We start from the raw sequence: 27,733 nt of genomic DNA, 5'->3' as shown, positions 1-27,733 counted from the left end.
ACTGAGCCAGACAGCTTGTTTTGTAGGGTGCCAATGTATCCTTGACCAAATTTTGTCCCTTCAGCTGGACTTCCCTGGAACTGCTCCACTGCGCAATCCAATGAGTTGTCCAAACCTCTTCAACTGGTTTATCTAGAAATTAGCCAAGAAAATGTGACTTAGTTTTAATTGTGGAAGGAATCAAAACTACAGTAGTGATACTTGGAACCTACGCAGCCAAACTTCCAGGATTTTGAAATACTAACCGTTGTAACAAGGTCTGCTCAGCCAACTAATTTACATTTGCCATTTTTCTAAAGCGGGGTAAAGAACTGACTCGACACTTAAGTTTATGATTAAATTGTTTTTCATATTTCTGATGGTAAATTATTTAAAACTGAGCTCCAGGGAAACCTCTGAATGCAAAGCTAAAATATGTAAAAGGAAGCGGTTTTATCAGCCATAGGATTTGTGTTTCCGTCCATTAATTTCTGAGATTTACACAGTTCCATCACACAGCACGAAAAGAGAGATGACACCCCTTTTTCTGTTAGAAGCAATACAGTGGTGTCCTCTTTTCAATTCCAGTCTTCTGCGTGGATGGTAAAATAGCAGCAGGAGAATGAGACCATCTCTGTTTACTCTGCTCTCTCCTTCTATCAGCATGTTCCGTGTAAACACATTTGCATGCAGCACACCTGACTGACTCCCAATCCTGCCTTTGCCTTTTAAGTGTTGCTGTGTAGAAGTTTGCAAGATGCTGATAACACAAGTCAAATTCAGGTAGTTTCTCTGGTTGCAATAAAAAAATAATTGATTTAATAATACTTATCTGCATTCATTTGTCTTTTTATAATCGCCCAGAGTAGAGTTTATCTTTAACTGCTTGGCACTGACCACCGTCTGGCCCTTAAGAGTTCTAAAGTCCGGGAAGCGGGCATTCAGGTCATGTGACCGCTGTGATTGCATGTTGCAGTGGTCACATGGATTGGAAAGCTCCCGATCCCCACTGACTACCATGCTGGTAGCATGCAGGGAGCGCACTCTCAGCATGGTAAGTTGTTTACACATGGCCACTCGGCATTAAGGCCCACCCACCTAGAGACCATATATATGTGTGCTGTCGGCACCAAGAGGTTAATTATCCCTTGTACAGCTGTGAGAAAAACATCCCAGTGAACATTTTTCTCAAGACAATAAGAACATTAAAGTCATAAGGGATGAAGGTTTTTTGACTTAATACATTCTCTGCCTTAAGGTAGGAAACGTTTTGTGATCAGCCCCCCTAAATACTTACCTGACTCTGATTTTCAATCCAGTGCTGTGCCCGAGAGGACACACACAGCCTGGCTCGGGAGCAAGCTCGCTGGAATGACTCCGTAGCGAGTGGGAAGAGGAGCCAGGGGTGTCGGTGGCAGACCCCAGAAGAGGTTTGGGGCTGCTTTGTGCAAAACCATTGCACAGAGCAGGTAAGTATGACGCGTAAATTTTATTATTTTTTTTAAATCCCTTTTAAAGTTCTGTTTTACAGAAAGGAAGACACTTACTGTTAACTTCCTATCCCCAGAGTCCCTAAATAAAAGCCTGTAGAACCAATACATTCACATGAATCAAATGTAATGGCTGTACCTATTAGAATTATGTTGCTATAATAACTAGGCTTTATTCTGTTCCTTTAGACATTGAAGATGTCAGAAGACTGAAACCCAATTATCTGGAATCCACTGTCGACTGGTTTAGACGGTACAAAGTTCCTGATGGAAAACCAGAGAACCAGTTTGCCTTTGATGCAGAATTTAAAAATAAGGTAAGCCGTGTGCCTGCCACATAACAGCGAACAGATAAAAGTGTTTGTTGGAATGTGTAAGTAATAGGTACAAATCACAAGCAATTCCATTGAAATAACATTCTGAAATGACTGCCAAGCCAATGATGAGACCAGTGTCCTCTGTTTAAAGGGGTTTTAAAACCTTGTGTTTTTTCATAGGATGCATTAAGGTGAAAAAACTTCTGACAGTGACCGAGGCCCCCCTGAGTCCTTTGATCCCTCGGCGGAGACGTGCTGTACCTCTCTGCCCGGGGTTCTTGGCTCTTGATTGGATAGATTGATAGCAGCGCAGCCATTGGCTCCCGCTGCTGTCAATCAAATCCAGTGACGCAGGGGCGAGTCCAGCATTCTGCGTCTATGGATGCAAATGCTGGACTCGGGAGCGTCCCCGCAAGGTAACCCCCCTGGAGAGTGCTTCTCCTAGGGGGCTCTACGATGCGGGGAGCAGCCCCCGGGGGACCCCAGAAGGGGATGTTTGGAGCCACTCTTCGCAAAACTAACTGCACAGTGGAGGTAAGTATGACATGTTTGTTGTTTAAAAAAAAAAAAAAAAACGAGCCTTTACAATCACTTTAAGTAGCATTTGATTTATAATGGCCTTAGTGAATTGTCAGTGCTGTAAAAGTGTATATTGAACATAATTGTAATGTAACGATGGCTTCTCTCCATTCTCTGGAAAGTAATTACAGCTTAAAGATAGGAGTAAAGTAATGCACTGGGCTGTTTAAATGTGTTCAATGGCACCTTCTGATAAATGCTTTTTTTTTTTTTTTTTTAATGCAGGATTTTGCAATAGATGTGATAAAATGTACCCATGCTCACTGGAAGGCACTGGTAACCAAAAAGTCAGATGGAGGGGAAATCAACTGGTGAGTAGTGATAATACAATTATGACATGTGCACTTGTCATAATCAAAGAATACCTAGAATAGAGTGACTGCAATCAGGGTCCGTTTGAAAATCTTTTTTTTCCCAGGCATGTATTTTAAATTTCCTTCTTCTGCAATAAATTCAAAATCAAACATCTGCCCTTTTTAGGCTTTTAATGCATTGATATTAAAACACGAGGCACCTCTGTCTTTAAAACAGCAGAAATATTGAATGTGAGATTTTATTTTCAAGCCTTTATTTTAAACTAATGGAAGTAAGTGCACTTTGGTGTAATGTAATATCTCACTGCATAGAAAAGGATTGTGATGTGTGTCACATATGCTTCAGTATTCATACTACTTTTCTGAATAACTTGCTGTACAGTACGAAATCGCTTTACTCTTTTAAAGGGCTAGTAAAATAAAGCGGGTATAAATCAATAATATGGAAAGATCCTCCAGTTCTAAGCAAACATTCCTTAAGTCCAGAGTGTCAGTTGTCTGGTCAAAAAGATGTTCATGCTCCAAGCATACCAAAGAAAAATACACAGCCACGCACAGATGGTGTCACCAATAGCTTGGTTTATTGCATAAAGGCGCTGCAACAAATATCCGCCCCAAAACCACCCATCCTAACACGTTTCTTCGTTAAAGCTTAATCATAGATGTAGATTAGGCCCAAATGTGTGAAACGCATTAGAGTGGGCGGTCTTGAGGAGAAGGTGTGCTGCAGCAGCTTTACACAATAAACCCAGCTATTGGTGATGTCATTGGTATGTGGCTGTGTGTGTTCTCAAGTGTAGTGCAAGTTCTCTTTTTATCTTTAGAGCTCTTAAATATTCAAATGAAAATTCCCTGAAACTGCTTAAAAAAAATTCGGTCTGCACTTTTTTTCATGCACAGAGGTTGGAGCCCCTGAGACAAACGGATTAACATATTCTAATCACAGACCATAGAGGAATTGTTATTTAGAGTGCTGCAATGACTGGGGTTGTATACAACTCCTGGCAAAGATATGGAATCGCCACTATTGGAAAATGTTCATTTAGTTGTGTAGAAAAAAAATAATCACAGACATGCCTCAAGACTATTTTCATTCACCATTCCAACCTTCTGGCTTTAAGAAACACTAAGAAAAAAAGAAAACTGTAGTAAATTGCAACTGTTTTTGCAGATCAAGCAGAGGAAAAAAATAAGGAATCACTCAAATTTGAGGAAAATGTATTATGGAATTAGCATGTACTTTGCAGTTCTAAAACAAACATTTGCTAATTAGTTCGCAGTTAAAGCGTACTTACACACCTTGATGAGCTGCTGCACCAACCTGATGGACATAAATCATGGCTCCAACACGAGAGATGGCAGTTGAAACAAAGGAGATGGTTATAAAGTTTCAAGAAAGTAAATTAAATCCTCACAGAATGTTGCAAAAGACGTTGGTACAGATTTTAGACACAACCGCCTGGGAACAACCAAGTACAAATCAAATGGGAAGGTTGTTAAAGGGAAGTGAACTGGTAGGCCAAGGAAGACATCAAAGCATCAAGATAGAAAACTTAAAGCAATATGCCTTGAAAACCGGAAATGCAAAACAAATGGTCAGAAACTGGAGTCGGGCCCCTTTCACACTTGTGCGACTTGTCCTGCGACTTGGGACTGCAAAAAAGAAGCATTGACAAGTCGTACCCCATCGTTTCCAATGAGTACCATACATATCCATGGACTGCAGATGAAAGTGATATTCAGCGATGAATCACCAATCTGCATTGGGCTGGGTGATGATGCTGAAATGTTTGTTTGGTACTGTTCCACTGAAATGTATGAAGACGGCTGCCTGAAGAAAACTTCCACAATCATTGATGATATGGGGTTGCATGTCAGGTAAAGGCACAGGGGAGATGAGTCATTAAATCTTGAATAAATGCACAAGTTTATATTGAGATTTTTGACACTTTTCTCATTCCATCAATTGAAAGATGTTTGGTGATGATGACATCCATTTTTCAGGATGATAATGCATCTCACCAAAGGGCAAAAGCAGTGAAAATTTTCCTTCAAGTAAGACCTATGTCTGCGGGGATACCCTCGATCGTCTCACGGAGAGGAAGAACGGGGAGATGCTAATGTAAACAAGCATCTCCCTGTTCTGCCTAGTGACACTTGCACTCATCACAGCTCCCTGTAATGGGGAGCGGTGATCAGTGATGTGTCACACACAGCCCCTCCCCCCCACAGTTATCACTCCCTAGGACACACTTAACCCCTGCAGCGCCCCCTCCTGGTTAACCCCTTCACTGCCAGTCACATTTACACAGTAATCGGTGCATTTTTAATCACACTGATCGCTGTATAAATGTGAATGGTCCCAAAATAGCGCCAAATGTGTCCACCATAATGTTGCAGTCACGATAAAAATCACTGATCGCCGCCATTACTAGTAAAAAACAAATTATTAATAAAAATGCCATAAAACTATCCCCCATTTTGTAGACGCTATAACTTTTGCGCAAACCAATCAATAAACGCTTATTGCGATTTTACTGAAAATATGTAGAAGAATACGTATCGGCCTAAACTGAGGGGGGGGAATTTTTATATTTTTTGGGGGGGGGGGGGGGGGATGGGGGGTATTATAGCAAAAAGTAAAAAATAATGCTTTTTTTTTTCAAAATTGTCGCATTTTTTTGTTTATAGCAAAAAAAATAAAAACCGCAGGGGTGATCAAATGCCACCAAATAAAAGCTCTATTTGTGGGAAAAAAGGACGTCAATTTTGTTTGGGGAGCCACATCACACGACCGCGCAATTGCCAGTTAAAGCGACGCAGTGCAGAATCGCAAAAAGTGCTCTGGTCTTTGGCCAGCCAAATGCTCCGGGGCTGAAGTGGTTAATAGCCCTGAAAAAAAGTCATTACCTCACCAAAAACGGTTGTAAACATTAGGGTGGAACAAAAACAATACTTCTCACTCATTTATCAATATACAAAATCTGGACTTTGAAACCACATTCTCTGTTGTGCAGTTTTACTGCCGGTTTAACTAACTGTTATTTCCGTTGATTCTGCCAGGTACAGAGAGGGAGGAAGCCTGTCTGCATTGGGTGGCTTTGTATGCTTGCACCACTTTGTACAAGTAGTGGCGCATACCTGTGTACAGCCAACTACACCCATCCATGTTTATGGGTAGCTGTACACAGCGCCAGAGGCACCAAAACATGGGTCCATTTGCTCTGTAAGGAGGAATGTGTCTGTGTACATGAGCCCTATTTACTGTAGTTTCTGGTATTTGCCATTGTGTTTAAACATTTTGATTCTAACAAAAGTTTGATGCAAACACCGTACAGTACCACAGAAAATATAATCTATTTTCCTAAATGGGATTTGTCAGAATACAAATATTGCATTGAGTTATCATTTCCCCAACTGCTGAAGGAAAGGTAAGCACAGTGCCAGGACAAGGTCATCCAGTGTCCAAGGCAAAAATACCTAAATGCACGTCAATGTATTTTTAAGACAAAAAGATATTTGAAAACAAAATAGGCTTGCTTAAGTCCAAACCAAATTCGCCCATGAGCTTGAGGCCAGGCCACCTCAATTAAGTGATGAGCGGCTGGGGTAACGAGGGAGTAGTCATTTGAGGGGAAGTGTTTGATGTTTATCAAGTAAATATGGATGTCATACAGAACATCCAATGTACAGTTTTTGCTGGAACCTGGGGATTAATAGGATAGGGTCACAGCACCACCACCTTTTTGGCCACAGCACCTTCCTAATCATCCGCAGCACCACCATCAGTCAGGCATAGCGTTTTTTGCCCGCTATCTATCCCAGCACCCCCATCAATCACCCTATGTCACTGCTGCCTCCTATAACAAATCTCTTCTCCCACCTTTCAGTACCGGAACAAGGTCATCCAGTGCCTAGGGCAAAGTTTGCAAACTGCGCCCCCCACCCCCCGTGGAGAGATTGGGGCCAATGTATGTAATGTGGAGTTTAAAATTGATGCACAAATATGGGTCTAACAGCGGCAAAGACAAAAATGTCCCTGCGTCAGTGGTATCACTAAAAAAAAAAAAAAAAAAAATGGCCTTCCATTCGTGGTGCAATGAAAGGAAAAAAATGCTGCAGTGTCACTATCAGTTTGAGGGGCACTGATTGACAACTATTTTAGTGAGTTTGGGAAGCTGGGCTCTGAAGGTGCATGGAACTAAAAGACCGTAATGGGGCTCGGAGGTTGGGTTCACACTGGTTTGATGCCAGGCATCGCATGTAATTTGCACTGCATTGCTGTGCACATCACATGCGATGTCTGTGCGATGTGAATTCAGCTATACAGTTTGTATGACTGAAATTGCATTGTATTTGCACCAAAATAGTGCAGGACCCTTTTTTTGGTCCACACTTGAATTGGATCACATGGGTGCTCACAACTATGCGATCCGATTCTTGCACCATTGGACAGTTCGCACTGCGTACCAATCTGGGGGTGTTAGTAACTTAACATTGACACCCCCAGTGGTTCGCAGATGTCAGTGTGAATCAGTCTGAGATGCGGAAACCGGCACTGAATTTTTAGGGTTTCCCGCATCACACCAGTGTGAACCGGGACTGAGGGAGGAAGGGGCCTGAAAGGGCTTGATACCATGTGTGTCTATCATTGCTGGTGTTTGACAGGTGGTGAGGGGGTAATATTACTGCGTAATCAGTTTGCATGAACAGGTTTGTGAATTAGATGTGGTGCAGATTTGCAGCAAATTTGCACCGCTACTAGTGTGAACTGGCCCCTGGGTGATAACATTTGAATTATAAATAGAAAAAAAAAGTGGATTCAGGGATAAGGAAAGAATGAAAACATGAAGGTGGTGGGGTAATGAGGGCCTGTTCAGCATGTCTGCATTTTATCGCCTCTGGGCTGCATTGCACTGGAAATGGGGCACAAATAAACAGTTGTATTCTATATATGCCATTACAGTGACTGGCTTTTCCAGTGTGAAAATAAGCCAGTTACTGCAGTAGAGTGAATGAGCCCCTGCAGTGTTAATAAAGAGCAGAGAAAATGGCTGCCGAGAATGTGCAAGATGAATGATGGTCACAGGATAGTTCCAGAATAGAAAAAACTAAAAAGTAAGCTGTAATGGAAAGGGTGCCTGTAGCATGTCCAGCGCTGAGATCTGAGATCAGAAGGCTGCAGTGAGGTTTGCTGTGGGGAGAGCAGGGATCAGAAGAAAAACAGAAGGGATAAGGTGAATGAGGAGATGGGCAGGAAGATAGGTGTAAGGAGAGTCTAATTGCAGGATTGTACTGGAAGAAATGAGCAGACAGAGGGAGGGGGGATGATGGGGGTGAAATGATTGTAACTTATCTTATACAAACACAGGGAAGGAGAGCAAGACCATGCAGTTAACCCATAGTTAAAACGGCTAGAACAGAGCAGGAGGAAAATAACAGCCACTTCTGTCTGCCAGGCAGGAGAATCATCTGATGCTCCCCAGTGCCCCCTTTTCACACAAATTAATACTGCGTTCAGGGCAAGTGCCCTCTCTGCTCAACCCTTGTACTGGCACTTTTATTCACAGCAGCTCCCTCCACTAATTAGTTACAGCTGCCCCTGCTTTGAGTCACAATGCTGCCTACGGTTGTCTGAGATTTTTCTAGTGCCCCCTCCCATCAGTTACAATATCCAGTGTACCCCTTCAGTCATCACACTGTGCACCTTTTGTACTTGGATACTCCACCAGTCCACTTAAAGCAAGCTGCACCACTCCCCTACGATAGTAGCTTACTCTATACATGATGGTAGGAGGGTGGAGGTATTGGGACACTGCTGTAGAACTATTGACTAAAGGAGTCCTTCACCCCTGGCTAAAATAGTGTGTGTTTAGCCAGTCTGTGTGCCTCTATCAGAGGGATCCTGGAATCAAGTACTGGGTACCGTTGTACATAATTCACGTGCAGCTGATACATCAGGAGTTTTGTATTTCAGAAAAATGACAATGTCGCACAGCTTGGCCATGCAATGACCCCAACACATGAAAACACTGTCCCTGGGGCAGCTGCCCCTTCTGCCCACCCCTTGTCCTGGCCCAGGATAAGCACTGGCTTACAGCAATCACCTTCAAGAGCAAATGGGCAATAGCAGCCCCCATATTCCAATCCTGGCAGACTTCTTTTAATTGCAAGCTACAATTAGTTTAAATAAAAGTTTGCTTTTCCCAATATCACGATGACCACATGGCAACCTGGTTTGTTACTCGTTCCTCACAGAAGTCGCATTTATTCATTTCTCTGCCTCCAAGTTCATTTTTTTTTTTTTTTTTTTTTTTATGAATGGGAGAATGCCATGCTGTAATTTAAAGCCAGGATCGCCACCTACTGTCACAACTGGAAATCAGGAATTTACTTTCCCTGGCATTCGGTTTTAACCACTTCAGCCCCGGAAGAACTGGCTGCTTGATGACCCAGGCCATTTTTTGCGATACTGCACTGCGTCACTTTAAATGACAATTGCGTGGCCGTGCAGCACTGTACCCAAACAAAATTGATAATTTCTGCGTTTTTGTTTTTTTTGCGCTATAAACAAAAAAAGAGCGACCTTGTTGTGTGTGTGTGTGTGTGTGTGTGTGTGTGTGTGTGTATATACACACACACGCATCCCTGTTCTGCCTCTCTTGCCCGCAATCGCTCGTGGCCGGCGGTCAACGCGACCGCTGGTCACGAGCATGCCTGCTATCCTGCTTAAAGGGACCGACTTACAGCTAAGACTGTTCGCGGGGTCGTGCTGACCTACTGCAGTAAATGAGTGGCTGGTCAGCAAGTGGTTTAAGAACAACTTATGGTTCTCCATGAATTTTTTTTAAAAGGTATTAGAAGGAAGATCACAGGTTGGTTGGGTATTGTATATCTTTTAAAAAGTTTGTAAAAATATACTCAAAGGCAAACCTTTATTTAGATTTCGGAAGAGTTGTTATAACCACTGTCAGGATTTTACTGCTGTTCTTGTTAAGGCGATTTGCTTTTTTCTATAATTGTTCTGTTAACAAACGTCACCGTTAATGAAAGGAGGAATCCAAGATTTTGATTTGCCTCCAGAACAGGACAAAAGGGGAAATCTTCCAAAGGGGACACCTGTTGTCAAGGAGGGGATTTCCCTCTAATCGGAAAGATATCCTCCTACTTCCTGTTGAGTCTACAAGTCAAGAAGTGAAGGGAAATCTTCCTAATGAGGCAGAGATAGCAGGGAGGTTAAAACCGCTCTCGCTATTTTTTCTGTCTCTACTCCACCTAAAATGGGGGGGAGGGGGGTTTAGGCTTCAGATGTTCTTTAATTTAGAACTCCTACAGGGACTGGGTGAAAGAAAAATTAAAGATAATTTCTGTGCGTGTTTGCACTCTCAGGCAGATGGGATTTTTTTTTTTTCTATATCCGATCAGTAATAACGAATGCATCTGAGCCTTGCACAATAAGCTGGCTGCCTTGAAGTTATGCATAAGCAAAAATGTAAAGTCATTCTAAAAATGATCTAACAGAAATAATGCTATAAAAACCTGTTCGCCCATCTGAATTTTTTCTTAACGCTGTAAACCGGATTTATAGTTATTAAAGAATAAAATTCTCCTCTGTTTCAATTACAGAAGTAAAACTGCAATTACTTTCCAATATTTTTTTTTTCCTTCTGGTAAAGCTCTTACAATTTATACAGTGACTGCTGAACATCATAATATAATTCCTAAGATTTTAGGATAAGGAAATTTTTATAAATTTATATAAGCACAGTACTATTTTCATATTATCTAGGAGGCAATGAGAAACGTTACCTTTACTAAGATGTCTAAGAGCTACTAGGGCAATCGTCAACTCTCATATTAAGAGAATGTTTCATTATATATGAGTTGCTGCTTGGGAATGTCACCTTATTTAGGACCTCCGTAAAGCTATTTAGCCAGCAGTATTTGAGCAAAAATTAGTGCCACATCCAGTATTAAAGGAAAAGCGAAGGGGATCCCCTTGTGGTGGACTTTTAAGGCACAATATATTTAAGAAAAATGTATAGTTTTTAAAGTTTCAAAAATATTTGGAAAAATATAGAAAACAGATAAAAGACCAGGAATGCTTTAACATATCTAGAACTTATTCACCGTCATTACATACAAAATACAATCTATACTTCTTGCAGCTGATGCGTTTCAGAGTACAGAGTTGTCTACTTTTTCAGGGGTATATATTAACAAGAAGAAATTGTGTTCTAAAATAGAGTAATAGATAAATGAATACATAACATTTGCATTAATGTCTAAAGATGTACACATAATTAGAAAAAATTCTCAAAATTTACATACATTATGACGGTATGATTGTATGAAATACCTTCCAGTGACTGTTTCTTTAAAAACATGTGAGAGCACAGTGTATTTTCAAATTCTCAACTAAGAAATCCTTAGTAGCATGTTTGTAAACAGGTGTCCATGTCAGACCCAAAAGGGGGGCATGTGGCTCACTGTTGTGAAGACCCCCCCCCCAAAAAAAAAACAAATGAAGGACAGAGTAGAGCCACATAGAAACAAGGAGGCAACTCTGTACTCTGAAACGCGTCGGGTGCAAGAAGTATAGATTGTATTTTGTATTTAATGACGGTGAATAAGTTCTAGTTATGTTAAAGCATTCCTTGTCTTTTATCTGTTTTCTATAATTTTCTAAATAAATATTTTGAAACTTTAAAAATTATACATTTTCCTCAAATATATTGTGCCTTAAAAGTCCACCACAAGGGGATCCCCTTCTCTTTTTCTATTTAGAACCTTCATTTCCTTTTGAGCTAATAAATTAATCTAATTTACAGCAAATTATATTGCATTACATTATTCTTCATCCTAGCCATTTTTACTTCACGGACTGGAATAAAGGCAGAATGAAGATTGATCACTATTGTGCCTCTTTTTATTTGGATACCAGACTTTCTGCGGGTAAATGACAGGGTCTCTCCCCGTCTATTCACAGAATGTCTTGTATTCTATGAACAGAATACATGGCAAATACTGGAAATAAGGATATCGGTGCAGCCACAAATCATAAAAAAAATACAAAATTGTGAATGGTAAGTTGCAAGCTAAAAGCTTGTTGGTGATTCCACTACACCCTCAAAATTAAACATAAATGGTGTAGCACAGTTTTACATAGGCATGCTATATCCTTTTATTAAGACACCAAATGTCCATAAAAAAAATAAAGTCCTTGAAGATTATATATTTCCAACCAGCATGTGAAAATGGTGCAAAACGCCTTCCAAACTTCATGCATCCAGCTTGTGATGTAAATTAAAGGCTTGCCTCCATTTTTTCACCTCTAGGAGTAAAATAAGGTCAAAATGCGCTGTCACCCTTGGGGCAATCTTTGAAGTTAAATGTACTTGTTATCTTCACCGCATACACCATTCAGGAATATACACTCACCGGCCACTTTATTAGGTACACCTTTTCAATTGCTTAGTAACACAAATTGCTAATCAGCCAATCACATGGCAGCAGCTCAAGGGATATAGGCATCGTGGTGAAGACGACTTGTTGAAGTTCAAACCAAGCATCAGAATGGCAAATAAAGAGGTTTTAAGTGACTTTGAACGTGGCATGGTTGTTGGTGCCAGAGTATTTCAAAAACTACTAGGATTTTCATGCAAAACCATCTCTAGGGTTTACAAGGAATGGTCCAAAAGAAAGAAAATATCCAGTGAGTGGCAGTTGTGTGAATGAAAATACCTTGTTGATGTCAGGGAAAAATGGGCAGCCTGGTTCGAGATGATAGAAAGGCAACTGTAACTAAAATAACCACTTGTTACAACCAAGGTATGCAGAATACCATCTCTGAATGCACAACACATCAAACCTTGAAGCAGATGGGCTACAGCAAGCGAAGACCACACCAGGTGCCACTTCTGTCAGCTAAGAACAGGAGACTGAGGCTACAATTTGCATTACAATTGGACAATAGAAGATTGTAAAAACGTTACCTGGGCTGATGAGTCTCAATTTCAGCTGCGACATTCAGATGTAGTCAGAATTTGGCATAAACAACATGAAAGCATGGATCCATTCTGCCTTGTATAAATGGCTCAGGCTGGTGGTGGTGGTGTAATGGTGTGGGGGATATTTTCTTGGCACTGTTTGGGCCCCTTAGTACCAATTGAGCATTGTTTAAATGCCATAGCCTACCTGAGTATTGTTGCTGACCATGTCCATCCCTTTGACTACAGTGTACCCATCTTCTGAAGGCTACTTCCAGCAGGATAACGCACCATATCACAAAGATCAAATCATCTCAAACTGGTTTCTTGAACATGACAATGAGGTCACTGTACTCCAATGGCCTCCACAGTCACCGGATCTCAATCCAATAGAGCACCTTTGGAATGTGGTGGAACAGGAAATTTGCAGCAACTGCGTGATGCCATCATGTCAATATGGACCAAAATCTAAGGAATGTTCCCAACACCTTGAATCTATGCCACAAAGAATTAAGGCAGTTCTGAAGGCAAAAGGGCGTCCAACCTGGTACTAGCAAGGTGTACCTAAATAAAGTGGTCGCTGAGTGTATATGACATCTGAAAACCAAGAAAATGACCAATAGTGCTCTTTAGCTATAGAATTTATTAATATAAGAATTAAAAATGCTCACTAATTCTAGCACTCAAAGTGCTATGAAAATCGCATAAAAACATCTAGTTCCACTTTAACCACTTGCCGCACGCTGATATACGTCGGCACAATGGCAGCGGTGGGCAAATTGGCGTACCTGTACATCCCATTTAATTGCCAGGGCTAGTGGGTGTGCGCCACCGCATACAGCTTGACCGTGCCCACGGGACCCGTGGACTCCATGTCCGCCAGTGTCCCGGCGATCGTATCATGGAGCCTCAGAATGGGGAGATGCCTATGAAAACAAGACATTTCCCCGTTCTGCCTTGTGACATGACAGATCAATGCTCCCTGTCATCAGGAGCAGTGATCGCTGTCATGTGAGTGGAAGCCCACCCCCACAGTTAGAATCACTCCCTAGGACACACTTAACCCCTTCATCAACCCTAGTGGTTAACCCCCTTCCCTGCCAGTGTCATTTACACAGTGATCAGTGCATTTTTATAGTACAGATCACTGTATAAATGACAATGGTCCCAAAATAGTGTCAAAAGTGTCCGATGTGTCTGCAGTAAAAATCGCAGATTGCTGCCATTACTAATAAAAAAAGGATATTTATTATAGCAAAAAGTAAAAAATATTGCTTTTTTTTTTTTTTCAAAATTGTTGCTCTTTGTTTATAGTGCAAAAAATAAAAATCGCAGAGGTGATCAAATACCACCAAAAGAAAGCTCTATTTGTGGGGGAAAAAGGACGTCAATTTTGTTTTGGTACAACGTTGCACGACTGCACAATTGTCAGTTAAAGCGACGCAATGCCGAATCGCAAAAAGTGCTCTGGTCAGGAAGAGGGTAAAATCTTCCGGGGCTGAAGCGGTTAATCTCACCAGTCCATTCTCACACAAAATGGGCGTGGGATGATGTCACTGACGTGGCTCCACCCTCCTATATGTGTTGTGTCCCTTCCAAAGGATTTCCTCAGTAGCTTTTTGTGAATGGATGGGGGGAGGAAGGGGTTTCCACACGACAAGATCTCCGGACTGTATGAGAGTTGAACTCAGTCACAGTGCCGGAAGAAGAGTGCTGTGTGTGTTATCCTAGATGATTGAATATAGAATATTTACAATTAAACGGCATCCATCTGAGCATAGGATGGCTGCTGTTCCCATTTTTTTTTTCTGTAACTTCCACTTAAGTGCATACCAAGTACAGCTATGCTGATGTGTTTCCAACTAACAGCAAAGTGAATGTCAACCTTAACACCTTTACAAATCTGCTTGAATACATTCGTGACACATCACAATATACATATAATCTTTGAAAATACCTGATCAGAAAAGCCGATGATGACATTATCAACAGCGCCACTGCAATCTGAGAGCTTATAAATACTAAGTATTGCAATTGTTTATGTTAACTGCATGTACATTAAATAACAATCTAATGTTGGGTCCACTTTGATGCTTATTGTAAGGCAGTATTGGTGGCCATTTAAGCAAAACTTACTACTAGGATGTAATCCATCATGCATCTGTGTTCAAAATAAAATACAGAATTTAAGTTTTTTTTTTTTTTTTTTAGCACCAATACCACCATAGAAGAAAGTCCTTTTACCTGCAAACAAAAAGAAGCAGAAACCATTGTGAATGCTGTAAGTGTTTAGCGAGATCAGAACAAATTTAAAAACGTGATTAACTTTTGGCCTCTAGGTTGATGAAATCGCTCAACAATGGATAGGGTCTAGAATTACTTTTTTTTTTTTTTTTTCTTTGAAGTGTAAAGAAATAGAATTCTACTCTCGAAGTATGAGGAGACACATGTATACATAATAATTACCTCTCACCTCCTTTGTGCCAGTATTTGATGTGCATTTTCAGTTTACTTTGCGCATGTTCTGTCTTTGCCACACCTTACCATGTGGCTTGTGTGCAGCTTGACATGCAGCTAAACCCTTTTATTCTCCAAGAATCCAGGCTGCCAGGGGAGGGTGCATGTGATCAGCACAGGGCCAATCGGCACTGTCCAGACAGAGGGTCAGGGGTCATGCAGTCTCAAAGGACAGTCAGAGGAGAATGAAAACTCCTCCTACAAGGCTTTAACCAGGGCTCGGCCGGACACTGATAGAAGTCACAAGACTGCTTAATACTGCTAAAGAGAAAAGGTGTTTAGCAGTTTATATTTACTAACATAATTGAAAATTTGTAGTGCAGTGGGGCAGCTGGATTTTATTGTTATCAAAGGACATTGACAATTTAAATGTGTTAAAAACAAAGAATTGTATTGCATATACAGATTAAAACTATCTATAAAGCTACTAAGACTGTGTGAAAAATAATACAATACATGAAATGGAGGTAAAATCCCTTGTAAACGGATCCTACATCCCCACCGGAGGAGCCACCTCTATATGAGAAGTCGCTTTTAGAGTGGTGTAGGTATGGGCCATCAAACTCTCAACATGTTTCGCGGTTTGCCCGCTTCTTCAGGAGATTACAGAAGGGATAAACACTAGACCATAAATAAAAATACATTTATGAAATAAATATACACAAATATAGCACAAGACATAGCAGATATATATTATGATGCAGTTCCTTTTAAAACCAGTCCCATAAACATAATTTGCATTTGGTTTGTTGGTATGCTCCATCTTTGAATCTCAAAGTTAAATTCTATGAACTCCACTTAGATGGAACTACATATGTAAGGGAGAAAATTGCTGGCTTTGGGGAGGGGAGCTCCCAGGAGTTCAGCACTCCGGAAGTGTCTGTTTACAAGCAAGATTTGTGGAACCATTTCTCAGGAATGGAGCAGCTTTCTTTGATGTGGGCAAAAGAGGAGATGACTATATACTTTTTTTAGCTTTGGCTTGTTTAAAGGGATAAGTTCACCTTTTCACAACATGTTACACCCATATTCAGGGTGCAGTCTTACTCTTTGACAGGTAGCGGGGGATCTTCTCCCCCACTAGCTGTCAAAATTTGTTAAAAATGTGGCCATGCAGGGCTTATTCACAGTGCTCTGTGAATGGAAAACGACAAATCCCGACAGCCTTAGCAGCCGTTGGCTTGTAGTTCTCAATGAACTATAACGGCACATTGTGGTAGTTCATTGATTCTTCCTGTCGGCAAGTATCGGATTGCCAGTACGAGGTACAATAAAAGCAGATACACTGACAGGTCTGGAAGAGTCCTACATGGCATCAGTGATCTGATCGCTGGTGCAATGCTTTAAAGGCCCCAACAAAAAATAATAAATGCACTTTTTTTTTTTTTTTTTTACATGCAAAAAAATGTGCACTTTATTTTTTTGTCAAAAACTTCTTTTAATGTAGCAGTAAGGTCATTTAAATATGACTAAGCACTACTGCAATGTTCTGTTGGAGCAATAAAAATAGTTAAATTTTATAGAAAAGTGTGCTTGCTGCCCTGTTTAATATGACATTCATGTCCTTATGTGGAAACTGCAATACAATAGCATGCTGATTTTTAATTCTAATTCTTATGTAGTAAATTATAGAGCACAATCTTTGTGATGGAATAGCCGATTATGTAAAAGCAGATTCCCGCCCTCCATAAAATGTTATTGCCGAAAACTAGTACATAGTATGACAAAACAGTATCCATCTGTATAGAACTGTGCAATCTACTCTCTTCTGTACTTTATTCATGGTTTTGAAGAAAAAAAAAATCCATCTATCTGTTCATACAAATTGTCTAAAGAATATGAAATCAGTAGTTTTTTCCAAATAGATACAGGAAGCCAATTGCACTCCTAATATAAAATAAGATGTAAATGTCTTCTGAGTGACTCCTACCTTTTTTTTACTTTCCGCCAATGTCCTAGCTGATAGCTTTTCCCCATTAGCGAAGCTGGCTGCATTGATGACAGCACAGAGTAATCATGCTCTTCTCTTGCAAGCAATTATTTTTGCTTGTAAGGCATGCAAAACCATAGCTCTGTCAGCTAATGAGCGAAAAATATTCTTCAAGTCTACATATCTCGCTGATAGTATCACAGCAACAATTTTGCTTTCCCACCTTGGCTCTAATGAAGTATGTGGGGGTTTTTTTTTTGGGGGGGGGGGGGGGGTAAAAAGAAGAAAAAGGTAACTGATTACCTTGTTTTTTTTTTGTCTGTTTTCTTTCATTTTTTTCTTTTTTTCCACTTCAGCGAACTTTTCCGAGAGACATTATTTCAACTTTATAGTTCAATTTTGTCCTATCTCGTATTCACATCATTGTGGCTTATTTAGAGTATCTTTATTAAGTATTTAATTATTAATTTATTCTAGTTGATAAAAAAAAAGAAAAAATAAAGGGAAGGAATGAGGTATACAGAATCTAGATCTACTCTTACTACCCTATCTATTTCCTATCTCCCCTTTCCACCCCCCACCCCCCCCCATCTATCTGGTTTGCTTTTACCTCAGGTCCCCTAGATTCCTATATTATGGCCCTTCTTCTTCTTTCACCTTGTTTAGGTATGTGTCCGAGGTTTTAACTTGTTTCCAAACCTTCCAGGTACTAATATGTTTATTATATCGTTCACCCTCTTTACTACTGTAAGATGGATTTATTGAGTAATAGTCTATTTGTTCATACCACTCTCTTATGTCTGGTTTTTCACTTTTTAACCATTTTTTTGGGATCAAACCCTTTTCAGCATTTAGGAGATTAGGAACTATTGTTTTCATATACTGTTTCTTTGGTCCCGTATGGTCATGAAACAAACGGGTCCAAATATTTTGTTCTATTTTCTCATCTGTTATCTCCTTTATATTTACCACTTGCCAGTAGTCCTTTATTGTTGGACACTCCCACCATATATGCGTCATCGTTGCTATTTGATTACAATTTCTCCAGCACAGAGGTGATTTTTCTTGTTCGTATCTGTGAGTTCTCATTGGCGTCAGTTACCACCTTGCTAGGAATTTATAATTCATTTCTATGGTATTCATATCTCATACCTGGTTATATCCCATTCCAATCATTTTTTCGATTTTTTTTTTTTTTTTTTTTGATCATCTATCTTTTAAGTCCAGTTCTTTTTCCCATTGTTCAATGAAATCAGGTCTTTCCTGGCCTTCTAGATCTGTCAATATTTTGTAAACTTTTGATATACCATTTTTCAGTGGCGTTCGGGTATAACAGAGTTTTTCCAGTGGACTTAAATTCCCTACTTTAAGTGGATGTGGTAATGTGTTTACAAAGTGTCTTAGTTGATTGAAATTCCATTCATTTATCTTCCACCCGTTGAGTTCTTCTAAGGCCCCTTTCACACTGGGGCGGGGGCGTTGTCGGTGGTAAAGCGCCGCTATTGTAAGCGGCACTTTACCGTCGGTATTCGGCCGCTAGCGGGGCGGTTTTACCCCCCTGCTAGTGGCCGAGAAAGGGTTAAAACCACCACAAAGCGCCATTTCAGTGGGCAGGAGCGTTATACACTCCGCTCCTTCACCGCTCCGAAGATGCTGCTAGCGGGACTTTTTTTCCCGTCCTGCTAGCGCACCGCTCCAGTGTGAAAGCCCTCGGGGCTTTCACACTGGAATTAAAGCAGCGTCACTTTCGCAATAGCGCCTGCAAACCGCCCCAGTGTGAAAGGGCCCTAATTCTACTCGTGATCTTGTCCTGCCTTTTGTGATGATATCTTTCAGTTGTGGATTTCTATTTTCATATCCAGCGAATATCTCCTTCCCTGGGGTGAAAAAATCTGTTCCCATGAGAGCGATTAGCGGCGAATTATGTACCCATTTGTTTTTTACATGTACTGTGTCCCAAATTTTAAAAATATTTTTAGTTATTTCGTGGGTTTCCACATCCATCTCCCTAAACTTTTGTGGTATCCAAATATTTTTGTGCAGTGCAGTCCTACTTATCGTGTTTTCTATTTCCACCCATTTTTTTTCTCTATTTCCATTTGTCCACTCAATCATTCGTGACAAAACTATTGCTTTGTAATATCTATATATATTTGGAGTTGCTAATCCTCCGTGTTCCCTATTCCTTGTGATTTGCGTAAATGTAATTCTCGGCTTTTTATTTCGCCAGATATATTTTATCAGTATTGGTTTTTATTATCTTGAAAAAACTCTGTGGAATCCCTATTGGCAACATCTGAAATTTGTATATTTTTGGTAGTATAATTTTAAACATATTTATTCTTTCAATCCAGGATGTTGGTTGTGTACTTATTTTTTTTTTTTTTTTTTATGTCTTCCTTGATCTCATTAATTAATGGAATGTAATTTGCCGGGTAGATTTCTTCTACTGTTGATGTTAATTTGATTCCCAGGTATTTTAGTTCTTCTTTTACCCATGTAAATGGGAATTCTTTTTGAAGGGACTGGACTTCCTTTTTTCCTATTCCAATATTTAATATTTCTGTTTTTACCAGATTTGTTTTGAAATTTGAAAGTTTCCCCATATTCTTTTATTTCCTTGATTTAGGTTTGGTAGAGTTACTCTTGGGTTGGTTACATACATCAAGATGTCGTCCGCATATGCCGCGATTTAGTGCTCTTTTTCTCCAACTCTAACTCCTCTCACATCTTGGTTGTTTTGGAGTGCCACCAAGAATGGTTCCATTGCCAGTACACATAGTAATGGGGAGAGTGGGCATCCTTGCCGTGTTCCGTTTTGCATCTTAATCACAGCCGATAGCCTCCCATTGACCTTCACTCTTGCTGTTGGGCCGTTATATAAGTTTTCTATCCACTTCATAATTTTTGGTCCCAATCCCAGATGCCGCAATGTGTCCAACATGAATCCCCAGTCTACCCTGTCAAATGCTTTTTCTGCATCTATTGACAGGAGTAGAGCTGGGGAGTCGCCCAGTTTCCCCCTACGTAACATCAATATTGTTTTTAGACTATTGTCCCTTCCCTCTCTACCCGGGACAAATCCAGTTTGGTCAGGGTTTATCCATAATGGCATTAATTTTTTTAATCGGGTGGCTAAAATCTTTGCGTAGAGCTTTGTATCAGCATTTAGGAGCGCGATCGACCTATAACTCGAACAATGAATTCTATGATTGTAATATATGCTAACAGTGATTCTCGTCTTACTCCTTCTTCTCCAATGCTATTCATATATTCATACATCCTGGGAATCAATTGTTCTTGAAATTTTATATAGTATTGAGTTGTGAACCCATCTGGTCCTGGGCTTTTTCCTGCTGGGGTTTCTTTTAGAGCCAATTTGATCTCTTCTTGCGTTATTTTTTTTTTCCAGTTCTTTTAATTGGTATTTTTGGTAGTTTTGCTTTCTTTAGATAGTCTTGTATCTTCTTTTTTTTACTTCTTCTGATTGTGTTCCTTGTTGTTGGTTTTTTTTTTTTTTTTTTTTTATCGCGTATAGTGAACTAAAATATTTTTGAAAGGCTGTTGCGATATCCATTGTCTTATTTACTAACTCTCCTTTCTCGTTTTTTAATCTTTTCAATATAATTTAGCGACTTCTTTTTTCTTATAATTTTTGCAAGATATTTTCCTGGTTTGTTACCCCATTTAAATTTCTCTTGTAGTACTCTATTAAATTCCCTTCTCTTTTCTTGTTCCAGTTCATATATTTCCTTTATAGTTCTCATCATGCTTTCTCTTCTTTCCCTCTTTTTCCCTGCTCCAATAGATATTAATTTACCCCTAATGACAGCCTTATGCGCCTCCCAGATGGTTGCTTTTGATAATTCTGGGGTGTCGTTCTCATGGAAATATTTTTGGATTTCTTCTGTTATGATTTTTTCTGTTTCCCTATCTTCAATTATATCTTCGTTTAGTCTCCATGTTCCTCTCCCAAAAGATTCTCCTTGTAAGTTGATTTTCGCCGTTATTGGGGAGTGATCTGAAGCTGTTATTATTCCTATTTTTGTTTCTGTTATTTCTTCCAAGTTTCGATGTTCTATCATAATGTAATCCAATCTGGAATATGTTCCATGTACTGTTGAATAGAAGGTATAGTCCTTTGTACTTGGATGGTGTATTCGCCATGGATCTACAAGTTGATATTCGTAGTTTTGTTTTTTTTTTTTTTTTTTTTTTTTTTTTTTTTTTTTGCTTCCTTAGTAATCTTTTTTCTCTATCTATTGTATTGGAGGTACTATCCAGTCTTTGGTCCATGGAGGAATTAAAGTCTCCTGACAATATTAATTTGCCTTGTTTAAATTCCATTAGATCTTTTAATATTTCCAGGAAATATTTTTTAGGGTTTGTATTGGGGCAGTATACATTGTTAATTGTTCTATTGACTTCCCTGATTTCCGTCCTCCGTCATTCTGTTTAGCATCATCCCACAGCGTTTGGGTGCTTTGTAGCTATCAGAAAGAGGCAGCTAGTGCTAGAAAAATGAATATTTGCGTGTACTCCATACATAGACATGCACAGCTGACCAATAGGGAGGAACACAACTTTTCTTGTCCAAGGGTTTCATAATATCATAATAGAGTTTCTGTTATTTTAAAACTCTCATAAGTTTTTAACCCTTTTAACGTTATTTACCCAATTTATTTTAGACCCCTCCATGTGGACCTGCAAAGTCTCTACCAGAAGATGGTATGTGTACCCATTTTTACATTTTTTTTTTTTTTTTTTTCTGATGCAGTTTGGCAGGAGCTTTCTGATTCTAGTTAATATATGGCTAACAAAAACAAACTACAGTATATACAACCCCAATTTCAAAAAAGTTGGGGCACGGTGTAAAATCTACATAAAAATAGAATGCAATGATTTGCAAATCTCATAAACCCATATTTTACTTACAATAGAAAATATATCGAATGTTTAAACTGCGAAAATGTACTATTTCATCAAATCCTATAAACTTTTTCTGTAGACAAGTTTTCACTTAGTTGTCCATTTTTTCCTTTCTTATCCTGTGTATTTCTTGTTTTCCCTGTAAAGCTACCTTTTTTAACTGCTTGCCGCCCAGCCGTTCAGCTCTCGTTCTGGGACACCGTCATATGTCCAATCACAGCCAGTCACATGTAAACAAAGAAGTGCCAGTAATGGGCTCTCCTCACCTAATACTGACAGTGTGTGGTGAGGAGAGCCAATCTGCGACATTTAGGAATGTAATCAGGGCACAGTTTGTTTGGGTACAGTGTAGCACGACCGTGCAATTGTCATTCAAAGTGCGACTGCGCTGAAAGCTGAAAAATGGCTTGGGCAGGAAGGGGCGTGTAAGTGCCCGGTAGGCAAGTGGTTAAAGATGCTATATTAAAAAATGATGATTATTATTAAAAAAAGGTAATTTTGAAATGGATAGCAGCAACTTTTTTGGAGTTGGGGTTATATGCAATTTATATGTAAATTCCTCTAATGTAGGGGCTCAAAGTTTCTATGTAGCCTGTAATCCACTGCACTAATATGTAATATGATGGCACTAGATACATACAAGAAATACGTGCTTTAAATAGCTGGGCCCACACATTAAATGGGAAAGGTGTACTGGGAAATTATACAGATTGCATTACATTAAAATAGCAGTATAGGCTAACTAATGAATCAATATACACTTTATTGTGTTTTTTTTTTTTTTTTTTTTTTTTTTTTTTTTTTTTTTTAACAATAATATGTAGCAGAATACAAATTGGCCTAAATTGATAGATGCATTTTTTTTTTATTTTTTTTTTTAATGTTTAATAGCCAAAAGTTAATTTTTTTTCTTTTTTGTCACTTTTTTTTGTTTTATTGCGTAAAAAATAGGGCTGTTACTGATTCAAATTTTTGTGTTCGATTTTAATCAATTTTTTTTTTTTTTTAATCGATTAATTATAACGCACATACAGATCCAACTACTTTTAGCTGATTTAGCACCGTTGTTATGGCAACAACTGAAGCCGGACATAGCGGGCATGGCTAGGTTGTCACACGTCATAAACTCAGCCTCGCCGTGCCCATAATCACAGCCTCACCGTGCCCATAATGCTGCCTCACTGTAGTCAATGCCTGTGCCTGGATTATATAGATAGAGATAAAGAGATATATATTTATTTATATTATTTGTGTGTATGATCCTGTGCACAGCCGCTGCCCTGTAGCAGTAAAACTGGGTAGTCGGCAAGTGGTTAAAATAACAATTTTGTGGGGAAATAAATGTTTTATTTAGTTTTTAAAAATTGTGACAAATTACAACTTCAAAAAAACTTGCCATGCTTCTTGCTATATACCTTAGACTGCCTACTTTCCAAAAAGGGGTAATTTAAGGGGCATTTGGACTGTCCTGGCATTTTGGGGCCTCAAGGAATGAGATTGGCTGTCAGTACATCAGGATTGATCAATTTTCAAACATATATAATATAGATTGTAGGCTCTAATTTTTACACACACTAAATAATATAAACTGATTTTGAGTTTTTTACCAAAGAAATGTAGCAGAATATATTTGGGCCTAAATTTATTAAGAAAGATCATTTATTTGCAAAATTTAATAACCGACACTAAGAAAATCCATGTTTTTTGGGGTTTTTTTTCAATAATTCTGGTATTTTGTCCTATATAGTACAAAAAAACAATGAGTAAATACCACCTTAAGAAAGCTCTATCGGTTTCAACAAAAAATCTAAAAATTTCATTTGGGCACAGTGTTTCATGACTAATTGTTCAAACTGTAAAAGTGCTGAAATCTGAAAAATCTCCTGGGCAGGAAAACACATGCTCAGAGATTCAAAGACGTTTCCAGCTAAGCAATAGCTGTTTTCAGCCAATTTAGCATTATGCTGTAAAAACATATTGTTCTTTTTGTTAATAGAAATGTATACAAATTTTATTTAATTTTTCTAGCCTTCTAGTCTAGCTTATTAAATCACTTTGAGCATAATGACTTGAATATAAAACCACTAATAACTACATTTTAAATAAATGTCTTGGGTTCTCACTGTTCTGTTATGAGAATATCACACAGCATGCACCTTTTTGTAATGCAAATATTCCTAAAGATTTACTCTATACATTATTTTAAATATGAACCGGTTATTATGGGGATGAAGCAATTTAATTTAAATATGCTAGTCTGTGAAAGGTTCCAGTACTACTTGTACAAGATAATCAGTTATTTTTCTGTCTATATAGATGATTAACATTTTATTCTTTTTTTTTCCCTCCCTACCCCCACGCCTGATTTTCTTTTCTTTCAATGCCGTATGAAGTGGACAAGTGGTACTATTATCAGAAGAATTAATTAACAGTAGATGACCTCACGCTATTATTGTACACCTTTCTGCAGACATTATCATGTGCAACATAAAGAAGATTTTTATAGAAAAGATATGACAATACATACAGCAAACGTTCTAATCCGTTTAGGTACATCAAGGTTCTGTATTTTATAGTCTGCTATGACTGATGCTGTCCTGCAACAACAGTTTGTTAATGTCAATGATAGAGACATTTTCTTCTCCATTGTGCATCAACAATATGAGCTTTTTGTTCAGACTGCTATTTTCTAACCTCAAACTGAACAGGCATGCTGTAATCTGCTAAATAAATATTCCAACCTTCTGTGTAGATTCCCTGTACAATAGAAGCAAATAAAGCTACTTTTGTCCACACATACGAGTTTGTCCTGTATAAGGTCTAAAATAGCGTTTGAAGAGAACCATTACTATAATAAATATAAATTGTATGTAAATAAAATTAAGTAATACCTGTATTCATTTTGTGTATTTGTTTTTTGCCCAATACCTTTCCAATAGATTTTTCATTTATTTTTTTCTCAATCGCTCATTGAGTAACATGGCTCTGCAGTAAAAACTTGTGGGTTATACTGCCACCTGCAGGTTTTTATTGCAATCCCATAGAGAAGGATGTTACAGTAACTATAAAAAAATCAATTTTTTCTCCATTGTCCTTTGAGGGCACAACACTGCAATAATGTCCTGGTGTACATATAACCCGCATGTCTTCATTGGAGCAAAAAGATTGTATGGTAACTACAAAAAAAAAATCATATTTTTTTTTCTCTTTAAGTAAAACTTGAAAACAAGAGCTTGGGATCTTTTATACCACACATACAGGTATAGAATTTTCACATGCACACTAACGTGACATCAATGTGGGGCAAACAAAAAATGAGAACGGGAGACAAGATACATCATAAGTAATAGGGCAAGAAGAGCAAAGCAGATAACGCGCACACACATACTGTATGTAAACGGACTGGGTGACAAAGTTTAAGGTAATGAAACAGGAAAAAAAAATCAAAATTGTGTTCATATAACTATATGCCATATATACACTATATATTGTATATTGCCTGCCTTTACACGCACATGAACTTTAAAGAGGACGTAAACCCTGATGGGTTTTACTTCCTCTTTGTTTCCCTGCAAAGGTAAAGCATAATGGGCTACAATGCATCGCCAGAAGAGCATTTGTGAGGTGATGTTGGACTAGAAGACCTGACTCAGTCTCCGCTGTAATTCAACTTATCCGTGTCTTTTATGGACCTTGCTTTGTGCACTAGTCTAAAATCATTTGGTGGAGAGGGGATTATGGTGTGGGGTTGTTTTTCAGGGGTTGGGCTTAGCCCTTTTGTTCCAGTGAAGGGAACTCCTAAGGCATCAGCATACCAGGACATTTAGGAATTTGATGCTCCCAACTTTGTAGGAAAAAGTCCTGTTCCAACATGAGTGCACAAAGCAAGGTCCATAAAGACATGGATGAGCGAGTTTGGGGTAGAGGAACTTGACTGGCCTGCACAGAGTCCTGACCTCAACCTAATAGAACACCTTTGAGATGAATTAGAGCGGAGACTGCAAGCCAGGCCTTTTTGCCCACATCAGTGCCTGACCTTACAAATGCGCTTCTGGAATGGTCAAATATTCTCATAGACACACTCCTAAACCTTGTGGACAGCCTTCCCAGAAGAGTTGAATTTGTTATAGCTGCAAAGGGTGGGCTAACTCAATATAGAACCCTATGGACTAAGACTGGGATGCCATTAAAGTTCTTGTGCGTGTAAAGGCAGGTGTCACAATACTAGTGCACATGTAACGTGTGTTATTCATATACAGTGTCTCACAATAGTGAGTACACCTGCCCCATTTTTGTAAATTTTTATTATATCTTTGAAGGACAACACTGAAGGAATTACACTTTGCTACAATGTAAAGTAGTGAGTATACAGATTGTATAACAATGTAAATTTGCTGTCCCCTCAAAGTAACTCAACACACAATCATTAATGTCTAAACCTCTGGCAACAAAAGTGAGTGCACCCCTAAGTGAAAATGTCCAAATTGGGCCCAAAGTGTCAATATTTTGTGTGGCCACCATTATTTTCCAGCACTGCCTTAACCCTCTTGAGCATGGAATTCACCAGAGCTTCACAGATGTTGCCACTGGAGTCCTCTTCCACTCCTCCATGATGACATCATGGAGCTAGTGGATGTTGGAGACCTTGCGCTCCTCCACCTTCCATTTGAGGATGCCCCACAGATGCTCAATAGGGTTTAGGTCTGGAGAGTGGAGACATGCTTGGCCAGTCCATCACCTTTACCCTCAACTTCTTTAGCATGGCAGCGATCATCTTGTAGGTGTTTGGGGTCGTTATCATGTTGGAATACTGCCCTGCAGCCCAGTATCCAAAGAGAGGGGATCATGCTCTGCTTCAGTATGTCACAGTACATGTTGACATTCATGGTTTTCTCAATGAATTGTAGCTCCCCAGTGCTGGCAGCACTTATGCAGCCCCAGACCATGACACTCCAACCACCATGCTTGATTGTAGGCAAGACACACTTGTCTTTGTACTCCTCACCTGGTTGCCGCCCCCCACGCTTGACACCATCTGAACCAAAAAAGTTTATCTTGGTCTGGTCTCAGACCACAGGACGTGGTTCCAGTAAGTCTGCTTGTCTTCAGCAAACTGTTTTCGGGCTTTCTTATGCATCATCTTTAGAAGAGGCTTGCTTCTAGGACGATAGCCATGCAGACCAATTTGATGGCAGTGTGTGGAGTATGGTCTGAGCACTGACAGGCTGACCCCCCACCCCTTCAACCTCTGCAGCAATGCTGGCAGTACTCATACGTCTATTTCCCAAAGACAACCTCTGGATATGACGCTGAGCACGTGCACTCAACTTCTTTGGTCGACCATGGCGAGGCCTGTTCTGAGTGGACCTTGTCCTGTTAAACCGCTGTATGGTCTTGGCCACCGTGCTGCAGCTCAGTTTAAGGGTCTTGGCAATCTTCTTATAGCCTAGGCCAGTGATGGCGAACCTTGCCACCCCAGATGTTTTACATTTCCCATGATGCTCATGCACGCTGCAGTGTAGTTGAGCATCATGGGAAATGTAGTTCCAAAACATTTGGTGTGCCAAGGTTCGCCATCACTGGCCTAGGCCATCTTTATGTAGAGCAACAATTCTTTTTTTTCAGATCCTCTGAGTTCTTTGCCATGAGGTGCCATGTTGAGAGAGTGAGAGCGATGACACCAAATTTT

General features: G+C 39.5%; 1 protein-coding gene across 2 annotated transcripts in view; it reads left to right on the top strand.

Moving 5' to 3' along the window:
- PPA1 (inorganic pyrophosphatase 1) overlaps positions 1 to 24,940 on the top strand; it is a 192,478-nt gene extending 167,538 nt beyond the window's left edge. The window contains exons 7-11 of one of the 2 annotated variants that reach the window (XM_073596567.1): positions 1,659 to 1,786; positions 2,591 to 2,676; positions 14,880 to 14,949; positions 21,804 to 21,843; positions 24,438 to 24,940. In XM_073596567.1, coding sequence (XP_073452668.1) covers positions 1,659 to 1,786; positions 2,591 to 2,676; positions 14,880 to 14,949; positions 21,804 to 21,843; positions 24,438 to 24,469 — 356 coding nt within the window. In that variant the 3' untranslated portion in view covers positions 24,470 to 24,940. The remainder of the gene's footprint in view (positions 1 to 1,658; positions 1,787 to 2,590; positions 2,677 to 14,879; positions 14,950 to 21,803; positions 21,844 to 24,437) is intronic. The other variant, XM_073596568.1, reaches the window with a different exon arrangement.
- The last annotated feature ends 2,793 nt before the right edge of the window (positions 24,941 to 27,733 follow it).

Source organism: Aquarana catesbeiana, linkage group LG08, assembly GCF_042186555.1.
Source record: "Aquarana catesbeiana isolate 2022-GZ linkage group LG08, ASM4218655v1, whole genome shotgun sequence".
Classification (NCBI taxonomy): domain Eukaryota; kingdom Metazoa; phylum Chordata; class Amphibia; order Anura; family Ranidae; genus Aquarana; species Aquarana catesbeiana.
Note: the sequence above shows the minus strand (reverse complement) of the source record. Positions and strands in the feature narration are given on the sequence as shown.